This window comes from Macrosteles quadrilineatus, unplaced genomic scaffold (assembly GCF_028750875.1).
Source record: "Macrosteles quadrilineatus isolate MER2022 unplaced genomic scaffold, UCM_ALF_1.0 Scaffold_7__1_contigs__length_78375512, whole genome shotgun sequence".
Classification (NCBI taxonomy): domain Eukaryota; kingdom Metazoa; phylum Arthropoda; class Insecta; order Hemiptera; family Cicadellidae; genus Macrosteles; species Macrosteles quadrilineatus.
In genome coordinates, this window is record NW_026542600.1 from 34794488 (window position 1) to 34808214 (window position 13727).

Genomic DNA, 13727 nt, shown 5'->3' on the forward strand with positions numbered 1-13727 from the left:
AAACGAACTAGAATTGGAATAACGCATCCTATATGGGCAACGCGGCAACGTCCGACTCGCGAGTACAACTGAAAAACGAAAACTGAACTGACTGATCAACCGACAACGATAACTGAATGCCGCAACACCGACCGGCGGACAACGGTTTACAGCGGCAACGAGTTGGCAATCGTTATTGAAATAACACGTTGCCGCAACACGTTATTGGGCAGCTGCGTTATCGTTATAACCGTTGCCGGAAAACAACGATAATTCCCATCTCTATCGTCAGTACTACTTCAGTCTTCAGTGTTCGTTCAGGTTCAGTGGTTCTGTTAAGTCCAGTCCAGTCCAGACTTCAGTTGCTTCTCATTAGTCATTCTACTCTACTCCAGCTTCAGGGTTTTCTCTTTCTGTTGCCAGGGTCAGGGACTGGGGACAGTGGGGACTGGGTCTGGTCTGATATGATGATTGAAATTTTTATAATATTGAGATAGAAAAATTGAATTAAAGTAAACTGGTGTTGGTGTGATTGTGATATTGTGATATAAAATATTTCATGTCATGTCTCGTTGATACTTCTGTACATAATAGAAGTTGACGCTATTTACTTGTTTATGTATGAGTGTTGGTTAACAATTTAAATTTGCAATGTTCACACTTCAAGTTCACAATCAGGTAGGTGTTACGATTTACGAAGGTTTTAGCCTACATTATTTGGGACCATGGGTTCCAGTGATTTTCCATCCAAGGATTGGGATAAACATTGTGCTTATGTGACAAACCTTATGGCTGTTCCTAATGGGCTTATTCGTTGAATCTACTTTGCATGATGCTCAGTTGTGTAGGCTTAGGCCTACACTATTTTCTAAATTGTCAAAGCAGGTTAAGGTCAATGGAAAAGTTGATGGACTTGAGTTACTTACACAGACTAGATAGGCCTAGGGTAGGATTATAGCACACTGAGTAAGTTAGCCTAGGCCTACTAGCATTTAAGTTAAAGGTGTCAAAAGACTAAATATACTGAGGCCTAAGGTAAACATACAAAATACCTTAAGGTTAAGGTTAGGTTATGGATTTATACCATTTACCATTGGAGTCTTCACGCAGTCCTTGACAGCGTTTCCAACACAACTTGTTCATTTACCCTCTAAATTTGGTGGTAACAGGCGGAATTACCCGGAATCGAGTCTTGAAATACCCGGAAAATCCCCTGAATACTAATTTTAAAGATTTCGGCCAACTTTTTGGTAAAAATCGCGTTGTAATCACGTTGTTACGGTGCATTGAGAGAGTGTTATTAATATTATAATATTTGTATCATTCTTATATTGAGCAAAACAATGTTAATCGTCCATTTGAACTATTTGAAGGTTTTTTAAGGCTACTTTTTAAAGCTGGAGATTAAGTCAATTGACCTAATTGACTTTTGGCACACCTACCTAGCCTAATAGCTTTGACTATAAATACAGCTTCAGTACATGCAATAGTCAATTCTAAGCTAATACTACATCTGAGTAGTACTAAAACCTTCTCTAAAATCAACAGGTTGATGTGTAAGGTATATCTCAGGCTTATCAGCAAGTGAGTTTGGATGAGCAGTCGAGGAAGTTGTGTACCATAAGTACTACTAAAAGGCTTTTCATGTAGAGTTCCCTGTGGTGTGGCGTCAGCACCAGGTATTTTTCAGAAGATAATGGAAACCATTCTTGCGGGTATTGTTGATACACATAGCAAATGTTTGGAGGTGGAAGAGGTAAGGCTGCGTTTACATTGGAAGCACGCTTGGGCAAGTTAAATGGTGGCACACGCTTGTGCAAGCGTTCAGTTGCCGATGGTGTTGGTTATACTAGAGCAGAGAAATCAAGAACACGTAGTCGTCCCCACTAGTCACAGTAGGCCTACATCACAGATCAGTCAAAATTGAGATGTCAGATGATGCAGACATTGTGCTTGAAAATGGAGTTAGGTAAATTTGTATTATTAGACTCCGAACGTGTTGGGGGAATGGGAAACTGTAGAAGTTGATGTTATGTTTGTATAATTAATTATTTTATAAAAAACATAACTATACCGACTAAAACAGTATAATTTTAATAAGCCTAGATGAGCTTAAATTTTTCATCATAGCATTATTACAGGTCTATTTTGATAGGAAAATAAAATTCAATATATTTTGATTAACAAGTTAAAATTCATTTGCAAATAGCGTACAGCAATGATAATGCTGTAACTATAAAATAGTTATAAAAAAGAACTAAAGAACTGTATCAAGCACACCTCGGTATCCATTTTGAACTATTAAACAACTTATAACAACACTTAAATATAAAAAACAACAGTTTTCAGATACACAACCTAGGCCTATGCTACTTTGTCAGTGAACCACAACAAACTGAGGCACGCTTGCTTCAAAAACAAATTTATTTGTTTCGTGATTTGAGAAGCGCAAGCTTGCCCCAGCGTGCGCTTGCTAGTGGTGAGCACTGTAACCATGACTGGACAAGTCGCCACAGGTTTCCATCTGACATTTTGTTAATCTGCTAACATTTTGTTTCAAAGGGCAAGCTTGGCCAAGTGTGCGCCACTATTTTACTTGCCCAAGTGCCTCCAATGTAAACGCAGCCTAAGCTCAACGTCAGCTAATCAGACGATTTCAAAATTGAGTTATTTATTTGCGAGGTTTGGTTTACCATAACAATTAGTTTTTGACAATGGCCCACCTTTCACGTCGGTCGAGTTTAAAGGGTTTTTAAGTAGAAATGATGTTAAGCATAGGCCTACACTCTCACCACCATTCCATCCAGCAACTCACGGTCTGGCAGAAAACTCAGTGAAAAATGTAATGAAAAGGATCAAATTAGCCTTATGAATAATGACAATGTTAGTTTAAAGCCTTATGTAAATTTTTGTTAGCATATAGAAATTCCATTCATGCAACAACAAATGAGACCCCAGCTAAGCTAATGTTTGGACGACCCTTAAGGTCAAAGCTTGATCCAAAAGAACCTAACTTGCCAAGCTATGTCCATGAGAAGCAGGGTAAACAGATTCAGAATTATGGCGGAAATAAGACCCGAGTGTTGTTTGAAGGTCAGCCTGTAATTTTACGAGACTATAGGGGTAAAGTAAGTGGATAGAAAAGAAGGTGTAGTAGCTAGAAAATTAAGCGCAGTGTTTTATTTGGTTGGATTGAAAAATGATGTAGGCTAATATGGAAGCGTTATATTGACCAAATAATAGGGGTAAACAGTGTACCACCCACTTTTGGTATTGACAGAGAAGCGTCTGTACCATTGTTGCCACCAGGTCCTTCAGGTGAGCAGCGGCCAGTAGTAGTGGGGGCATCAGCTGTTCCAGGTACACCGCCACGACAATCGTATAGTCCAAAACAAAATACACCTCTCCGCGCGAGCGCTACTAAGCGGAAGTCTGACGTCATTGCAGAAATTCATACACCACGTAGTATAGTAACAGCTGATAGTCTAAAACAAACAGTAGTAGAACGACGTTATCCAAACGAGAACCTTAACTTGTAAAATGTGTAGGCCTACTTAAACCAAATGTTCTGGATATTCTTTGTGTCATGATGATCTATTTATGTATCCTGTATTTATTCATTGTTTAAACAGATACTATAGAGTATTCTTTTATTTGTGTGTTGCAATTGATTATCTATATAATTAATACGCTACATGAAACTTTGTCGGTTGAACTCCTCCGCCATTTCTTAACCGATTTTATCCATTGTCGCGTAGATTTGCAAACTGGCCTTACATTTTTGAATAAGTCCTTTGGGCTCTGCCCCAGTGGCTTTGTAAGTTCCCATGTTATCCTTATGAAGAACATAATTGTGTACATTTTGATCAGCTGTATAATTTAATTGCCGTTATTTATTTTTCAATTCAACGAAACGCATTGAGTAAATTTATTTACTATTTCAGTTTTTTGTAAACATAACCCCCAAGACGGATCGTGTTAGTATGGTTGTATCTTACAAATTTGTGTATTTATCGTTGTTTTGTGTCACTATGACGGATCGTGTTAGCATGATTGTAACTTAAATTTGTGAATTTATCGTTGTTTTGTGTAGCTATAATAGCTATAATAGTGGCGCGTAATAGGCTTAACTCATCACAGTCAGCACCTGACCCTGGACAATCTCAACTATTAGGTTACAAATGCGCCCTAACCCTACCCCAAAACGACTTTTTGTTCTCAATTGGCCCGCTATCGATGACCTGTGTTGCCTGTACAGCTAGGCATTTTGAGTAGGAGAAAACTGGCCGGAACGTGTAGTCCTATTCCGCCCGAGTTTCATTTCGCCCGAGTTTCATTTCGCCCGTAACCTAATTAGTCTCAATTCGCCCACGGTCCCAGATTAACCCTTTTAATCCTCAGCTCTACCTGTGTCAGGAGTCTCATTTCATCCACGAAGGCGAAGCACCGCCTCCTAGGACCTCACCCTCCCCCAAATATGGAAAGGCCCTCCCTGAGCATAGTATTAATGTAAAGTTGAAACACAAAGATCTCAGCATTAAAATATAAAGTGGTATGTCTCCTTATTGATGAAGCCGTAAAGATATGGTAAATCTTTATAATCTGGAATATTCTTTTGGGTGGACAAGCTTCAACAGTAGGCCTAACCTATATTTACAAATGTTTTCGACATAACAGATTAATAAAATTTACTGCCCATGTGCTGTTAGTTACTGTATGATTATCTCCCCATCTAAAATGTGTTAATAAGCAAGTTAAATTATTTGGATTAGGCCTATAGCGTTTCAGGCAAACAGAAACATACAATAACACTTCAATCCATTCAACGATCTAGTTGTTACGGTCAAGTTTATTTTTATAATTCAGGAGACATACGCTGTTCAAAAAGAGAAAATGAAAATTGTTATCTAAATCTTACAGCTACAAGAGTTATCCAACCTATTTTGACAAATGAATCCATACTTTCAAAACTTTCTGACAAGTATTAAGAGAAACTCCACTGAACAACGTGAGAATGATCTGATGCGGGCATAAACTGTGACTGAAAATACGTTATTAGCTTTCAATGGTGTTGCTGCCTGCTGCTTTAGTCTATTAAAAGCGGATTATCACTGTGTTTTAACCCAGAGTTTGTGGGTCAAACATGGACCACATGAAATGGTTGACATCACCCCACTTTACAGGATTCCCTACGGAGAAAATTCTTTCTTCAATTCTCAATGATGGAACAACTTTGTTGCAACATGTTAACTCAAATTTAAGCAGGGTGTTAAGCATTCATTAGAAGTTATCAGTTAAAACTTATAGCAGAAATAATGTAAGTCATCCTTGACGACGCAAATAGAGATATTTAAAATTAGTTTCTAACAAGTATTCAAACAACTCTAAGATGTAACTAGAATTATTGAAATTTAAGCATAACGTTTTCCTCTACGTTATGTTTCATACTAGATGAAAACACCTCAACTGTAGGAGGCCTACTTATTTGTTGGTTATTCTTTCAATTTATTACCTCAGGTGTGATTATTTGTTAGTATTACTATAGAGAAATAGTATACTTTCGTACCTAGGGCCAAAAATGAGGGTTTGTCGCCTCGAGATAGTTTTTAAGTTCGAGACGAAGTCAGAACTTAAAACGATCAAGAGCTGCAAAACCATTTCGGTCCGTGGTACGAACGCTATTTTTCACCACACTATACCCTATTACCACTATTCACCACAATAATAATAAACACTGATAGTCAACACAACTACAACTTTAAGGTTATGTGAAGATATAATTTGAGGAATCACCATAAATTATAATAAATAGTTGCTAGGCAGTGGTGACAATAAAACAATTCTATTGCAATGCATGGATACTGATAAGTGTATTTAATATGCACTTCTGACACAGGTACAGCTGAGGATTATAAGGGTTAATTTGGGACCGTGGGCGAACTGAGACTAATTAGGCTACGGGCGAAATGAAACTCGGGTGGAATAGGACATAACCGGCCGGAATGCTTTAGGTTTATTAATAACGAAGATAAACATGGTCTGAGTTACACACCGGTAATCTTTGAGTTGACTCTTTTAAACTCATTGTAAATATGTCTGTTATTCGTTTTGAAATAACTCCTGTAATACTTTGCAATTGCTTGAATTCGAGCAACATGTACGCTAGTTTTTATTATTATGGTACAATTTTTGGTTTGAGTTGAATCCCAGATATCATAACGGGTCAGTAGGATTTTATTAATTTTTATATTATGTATGTAATTATTGTTGTCTTCTTTTCCGATGCGTGAAGAGTATTTTTGCTGATAATTATCGTATTATATCCATGTTCTAATTCAAAACAGTTTTATCAACTGTTTGTATTATTTGATAGTCTTAAAGTTAAGGGGGAGGAAATGTAGTGTATTTCATATAGTATACTCTGCTGAGTACGGCCACTATAAATGTATGTATCATGATGGCAATGTTTGAGTAAATAAACGTTGCCGTGGTCCGATGATTACGCCATCCTCAACCAACCAATGAGAACACAGCCTGACCACGCTCCTATTTTCCTGGCTTTTCCTCGCAGTCTTCCAGCAGCTTCCGTGATGTAACCCAACTCTCGTGCTACTCCCGTCCGTATCGGCCGCGGCATTTTAACTGTGAAATGTGTTATTATTTAGTTCCAACTTCATTATAAACTACAGACATTCCAACTGGCTAAGCCTAAATCCTTTTTATGACCTTATGTTTTGATTGACAAATGTTGACAAATAGTATTGTATTTTTAACTTAGTGTTAATGATTAATTTGTATCGATCATATTGATCAAATTGACGTTGTCTACTACATTGTATATTAAATGTTTAAATACAATAAAGATTCTGATTTCTGTGTTTTTTTCCAATCGGTTTATCACTATAGTGTAATAAAATATGTGCATCCTTTTCAGGCTTTGGTTTTGAACGCAGTGAATCCAAGGAGCTACTTATCCCTGAGAAGATTCAATTTACCAGAAGAAAGACTGGAAAAAAGTATATGTGAGGTAAATTGAACACCTTTGAAAAGTGAATTGATATGAGAGAGTGAATGAAGTGAATTTGTCTTCTAACATCACACCGTTTGTAGAATGCCATTAACACTGTAAAAATTACCATATTCAGGCTTACTGCCTTAGTTGTTCCATGCTCGGGGCCTGGTAATTGGTATAGCCTAATATCTTGAAAGATATTAGTAAATTTTTAGTTAAAAGTTTAATTTTAAATAAATCATATATAGGCCTAGTATACTTTTTAAAATTGGTTATTAGTACTGCTGATTCAAAGGTTGTTTTATTATAAAAAAGGAAAATGCACAGAGAAGTAAGAAACAGAGGGATACATTCAATGGTACACTTAAATGGCGTCTAGCACCAGTCGCTGGTGTCTAGAGCAAATTCTATTCGTTGTCCCTTTTTGCTCTCCTTTCCCCTTGCCATCACGTACTACAGTGCTCATGCTGTAGGAAGACCCTGTGCTCTACTACTGTACAACAATGCTATTGCCGTTTGGACTCTTTCTGGCTCTGTACAAGTTCATTTCCACCCCACCATACCAGAGCTAAAAGCACACTGTTGTTCCATGTGCATGAATGCTCTGTATCTTACTTCTCTGTCGGAAATGTCAGGCACTAGCTTATTAAGTTATACTCAAATCGATGTTGTAAGTTGAAGTGTGATTATGTAAGTCTTTCGTCCGATTTATTGGTGTGAACAAGTACTTAAACTACTAAGAAAAACTATGAATCATAAATTTTCAAACTCGTAATTGTGATTACACATAGGCTAAATTAAGAGAGGTAGAGTAATTTCACTGCAAAACAGGTTCTGTACATTTTAAAAATTGTTAAATTTGTTTAAAGTATAATTTTGTTGCAGGCTGCCAAAAACTGCACCGAAATCAATCTGAAAGAGGTTCCAATCCAGGCACTTAAGTCTCCACTTCTAAATAATAATGCTAATGAAATACTTCGTCCATCAAGAGTTAAAAAGTCTCAAGACATGACTGGTTTTGTGCAGAACGCCCTTAAACAGACTATCGAACAAAATCCTGTGTTTCGGGATAAGATAAGAGTTATAACGGATAAAAGCAATATGAAAATTACGTCGCAACTAGCAAAGTCTTTGGCCAATAAAATTGTTTTCTCATCAGGCCCCTCAAACATATGTAAGTTTACTATCAAGCACTTTTTAGAGAATTTCCCATGTAGGACCTGAAGTAAACTCTCACTTCCTTAGTCAAAAATGCTGTCAGTGAAATCTAAAGTTTTGTGTTTCTTGTGTCAGTTTGGACTCGCTTCCATTCAGGCAAGCCTACTATCCTCACAAAAAACCTAGGCTCTTCTGCTCTATTTTACATCCTTAACTTTTTCCTAGTTCTAGAAGTAATTCCTGAATAGTAACTCTATTAAAACTTGGGTAATGTCAGATTTTCAGATAAGAAACTTCAAGACTGATAGAAGTATTAGCGCTGAAACTCTACGAAACCCTAGTCTTATTACAAGGGTGCGATCCATCCTAGGAATAGAAGAAAATTCTACGCCAACAATGAAAGATGATAAACTTATTATAGGATCAGCGGAATTGGATAGAATGAAAAGTAAGTTTCCTTTTCTATATTATTATGAAAAAGAGTTAAATTGTTCCTCATGCATAAAATGTGTCTACAACAAGGTTATTTTCATAACACTTTGATTATCATTTTAAATTTAATGGGAATTACTTTTCATTCTTTTAGTTTTTATGTTTTTGTTTCCTCTTGTTCAAAACAATGGAATTTATTCCTTTTGTTTTGTTATTTGTTTGTTTTTATATTAAGGTAGCACACTTGAATAACTTCTCTAAATTTTAATAATTGATACTCAATCAGTAAAATTTGAAGCAATGTAGGCTACTGTATTTAGCACTTTTAATATTTTAGCAACCAATAAGCATACAGGTGTGTACCTAATCTAATGTTTTAGAGGCTACTATTTCTTTACGCTGGTTTGGGTCTTAAAAAAGTGTACTGGAATTTTAAAATATTTGTCAAAAATAACTAACCAAGAGCCCAACTCAGGGTCAGTCCTTTCTATGGTCCGAACAAGCCACGAGTTCTCATGCCTACGGACACATATAAATGCATCTATAATAATTTAAACTATCAGTGGTGAGTGAGTGGCTCAGTCAGTAGTGCAAAGTATCAGTGGTACACTATGGCATGGGTTTGTGTCCTGTTGCCCACCACTAAATCATTTTATCAGTACAGTCAAACGTCGTTAGTACGAACCTCGTTAAAACAAATTCCTCAATAAGACGATTTAAAAAAACCTTGAAACTTTCAGAACTAATGCTAAATACCCCTTGCGCAGCAAAACTGCCGACTAAGCGAATTTACATTTGCCTGAATTGATTTTCAATTGAATGTATTTAATTAACATTAGGTTTTATTAGTACCTAGGCATGGTGCTACAGGGAGGGTAAAAAAGTGTGTTTTTAGTAAAATATGAATAACTTTATATAAAATAAATGAATTTACCAAGTTTGATTGAAATATATCCATAAAAAAGCAAACTACAACATTTTACAATATTCTTCATAAGAATAACATGGGAATTTTAAAATAACATTTTTTGAATTTTCTCCGTAACCAATGTTTGTACAAACACTTTTTGATGGTACTAAATTATTATTTTTTTTAAGCTCTTTAAAAAGGTCTGGAGAGAAATTGGGAAATTTTGTGTTTAGAGGGTATAAAATTTGAAAAACCAATTTTATCCCATAAAACCCCCGGTTACTATTCCGTTTTTGTTTTACTTTTCCCATGGTCCGATCATGCTGGTTCGCGAACTCATTCAAGTTTATCCCGCCTTACACCTTCAAACCAAATTTCATCAAAATCGGACAAAAATTACTCAAGTTATCGTGTTTACGGACACACACATATATATATATATATATATACATATATAAAAATTTGAACGAATGGTGTTTTTGGCCTCTGAGGACATCAAGATGAAAAAGTAAATTGGTCCCGGGCCTAGGTCTTACCATGCCACCTACGGTAATAGCTACTTCCCTATAGGGAAATTTGCTAAGGCCGGTTTCACACGAGCCACAAAACGCCCGACAATCGCGGAACGCCGCTTCTGACTGTTGTGGCGCGCTTGTCGCGCGAGAATCGCAACCTTACGCAGAAAAGAAGAGCCCCATTCCCTTAACATTGGAGCACGGCGTGCCTTTCACACAAAGTGGCGTCTTTTTGCGTTTGACGCTAAAACGCGCTGCAATCGCCTCCAGTGGCTCTGTTCTCGACAATTTTGGTGTTTGTAGCTGGTTTTTGCCACTCAAGACAGTCAAAACAACCAGTCACCCCGTTTTGTTCTGATTTTTTTTTGTACTTTTATAACATTAAGTTATGTCTGACTTTGACACAGACCGTTTTATTGTAGAATTAGGGTGTAGGCCAGTGTTGTGGGACCAAGAATGTAAAGATTACTCAAACTCTCTGACGTCGTACCGCATGAAGGAGCATTATAAAAAATAAGCCTTCTTCATCGTCCATTGTAGCACTAAACTGCACTCGTAGTCTTTCCAAGCGGACTGGTGTTTTGGTTTATTTCAAGGAGGTGCGGTATGAAATGGCGATAAACTGGTAGAAATCGCGGAATCATGCTTTTGCCATCTGAAAGGTCCCACGCGATCAAGCGCTGCCAGTGGCGCGTTTCTGCCGACGATTGTGGCACGTTTGTGGCTCGTGTGAAACCGGCCTAAAACACCTCTATACAACGTAGTAATAAGGTTAAAAACCTCCATAAGACGAATTTGTTTGTGATATGGGCTAGAACTGATTAACCTCTCTCTATACAACAAATATTCTTAGCACAAAACCTCTACAAGACGAATGCGACCTCTAAGACAAATTTCTCATGATCTTAACCTCCATAGCACATAGTTTTCAAAACAAACAGAAGCTTGTCTCAACATGAAACCCCCACCCATCCCTCTTCCTTCCTCAGTCATTGTTTGACATGTGCTCAGGGCAAGGAGAAACCTCTATAAGACGAATAACGGCAGTATTAAGCCTCAATATAATGAACCTCCTTATTAAAAATACCTCGATAATACAAAATTTTCCACAACCCCTTGAAATTAGTCTTATAGATAGAGGTTTGACTGTACTGTAACAGTTTGACTAATTTGACCAGCTGCCAACAAGTTTGCTCCAGACTAGCTCAATGGGCGGGGTGCGATGTGCCATAGGCCAGTGAGGTGTTAAACTACGATGAATAGTATTTAATTGAAAGGGCGCCACCTTGTGATATAGGCAAGTTGTCTGTCGATTGTCACAAGAAACCAATCTCCCAGTAGTGTTGCCTATAGTTGTGGTAAGCAGGGTAAACCTAACACCTGTGATGTCAATTGACCGTACTCTACAATGACTTGAGTTGCCCTGACCATTTTATTTAATCGATAAATACCTAAATTTAATTGTCACCAAAATCACTCAAAATACTTAAGAACTAGAGTAGCTATAAAGATTTCTAAAATAATTCGACCAAATAGAAACTAACTGGAATGTCAAATAAAAACCCAAATATGTATGATAAGCTCTATTTATCTCAAGATAAGAATGCCCTGATAACGAATCAAGTTGAAATTATACAGTTAAAAGAGCAAATGTAATTAAAGTCTATTATCAGTTTCAAAGTAAAAAGGATAGCAGTACTTCAGAATTAAATTTTACTAATTAATAATCAGTAATCAATAATCCAAAATAATCGATATTCAATATTCAAAATCAATAATCAACGATCAGTAATCAATAGTCAAGAACCATTAATCAATATTCAATAATAATCAAAATCAATGATGAGCTATCAATAATCAATAATCGGCAATCAATAATCAATTTACCATAATCATCAATATTCAATAATCTAAATCAATAATAAGCAATCAATAATAAGTAACCCTTAATCAATAATCAATAATGATCAATCAAACAGGATCCATCTTAAATCTCCAAAATGGTACATAATTGTCCGTGTAGGCTAATTCTCATGGAGAATAAGTCAACTTTAGTAGTTTGTTGTTTGCTTGTTTATTGATATATTTGACTAAATTTTTTAAAACCAAGTCATACTGAGCCATTAAAGTTTCGCTAACAAACTCTTTATTACCTTCCTTGACAAGGATTCAACTAGGACGTAATTCAAGCCATAACCTTGAGTCCGAGTTTGGCTATATGCTTAGATCGACAGTGCTGCTACCCTGCTACACGCTTCACGTTATTATAGAGCTGGCGGCGAGTCGGCGTATTCTGTCGGCGGACCCGAATTATACTTGTTAATTTCTAGTCTGAATCTTCGGTAAATATACATTCACTATACAATTTTTTGGATAAATTGACTCAAAATTGTTAGAACTATAAAATTCCTGGTAAATAAAGTAGCATAATGATAATAGTTTAAATTCACGGATAATCTCTGAATAATACCATTTTCACGCATATTTCCAGTTTGTTTTTTTCACGGCGGTTAAAACTTACGCATAATTCCCGATTTTCCTCGAATTCCCGGTCGCTGACAACCCGTTATTAACAGACTATTATTTGGTCGCTGTAACAAACTCTATATTACTACCTTCCTTGACAAGGTCTCTCAATTCTCGCATTCAGTGATACCACAAAGAGTTCTATTGTTTGAGGTGATACCTTCGGTTGCGTTGTAGCTCTAGTTCAATGCGCAATTATTGCCGCCATTGCCGGTATCGACTCAACCTTGACCGGCAATAAGTATTTGTCTGCGTTCGTGTAGCAATGGCGGAACTGTTGTAGAGTGTAGACACTAGACAACGACACGACAATTTACGTGATGACTTTTCTTAAAAGTAGCCTATATTAGTCTCCGGGAATTTCGTACTTTTTAGCCGGGAAAACAGGGGAAAATGTGTGAATTTTGTTTATAGAATTTTCTGACAACCCTGAACCCTGAACAGCAGACCTAAGTACTTGTTAAATTTTATTTAAATGGAGATTACATCTGGCATGTTTTAGTTATTTCAGTAATAATCCAATAAGACAAATGGAAATTCATTTATTTTGGAGGTTTGCTACTGGAGGGGTATTTTGAAATTTAAAATAAACCTTTATTTGATGTGATTTTTTTGCAGCAATGATGGCTGATGAAGGTCTAAGTTTGGAAGAGCAGCAGAAGATAAAAGTTGCTTTTGCTGAGGGCTACTTAGCCTGCCATGGCAACAAGAATCAGAGCAAAACAGTAAAGTGGCTTAAAGTTCTCCAACATGTCTTAACAATCATCCTCTTTTTTGGAATTTTTGTCTCTCTCATGGGTAAGAGAAAATGTATGTATGAGGGAGACTGCCAAATGGTACCTTTTATTTATTCCTTTTTTTATTTTTAATATTAATCTATAGAAATCTACAGTAAATCGTATTCATCAACTATTACCAAAATACTATTACCAAAATAAATCTGAAAAACTAACGCCATCCCAATAATCCCACTAGCATGGTTTAAACATATTTTTTTTAAAAATTTTATTCCATTTAAAAAATTACACAACCATAAAAAAACACTTATAAAAAATGTTTCTATCCCCAGAAGTTGGGGCATGCTTATAACATGTTGCATAAATGCATTGATGAATTTGTGATTATTTGTGTTTATGAATTTACTAGACCTTTTGAAATAGTAAATACATATATCACACTGCGAGGCTGTTAAAGT

At 36.4% G+C, this 13727-nt stretch overlaps 1 protein-coding gene across 2 annotated transcripts in view; it reads left to right on the forward strand.

The window, feature by feature from the left end:
- The first annotated feature begins 452 nt into the window (after positions 1 to 452).
- Positions 453 to 13727, forward strand: part of LOC128998103 (ATP-dependent zinc metalloprotease YME1L-like) — a 54132-nt gene continuing 40857 nt past the window's right edge. The window contains exons 1-5 of one of the 2 annotated variants that reach the window (XM_054424098.1): positions 453 to 657; positions 6914 to 7006; positions 7877 to 8165; positions 8427 to 8597; positions 13151 to 13342. In XM_054424098.1, the coding sequence (XP_054280073.1) occupies positions 631 to 657; positions 6914 to 7006; positions 7877 to 8165; positions 8427 to 8597; positions 13151 to 13342 (772 nt within the window). In that variant the 5' untranslated portion in view covers positions 453 to 630. The remainder of the gene's footprint in view (positions 658 to 6913; positions 7007 to 7876; positions 8166 to 8426; positions 8598 to 13150; positions 13343 to 13727) is intronic. The other variant, XM_054424099.1, reaches the window with a different exon arrangement.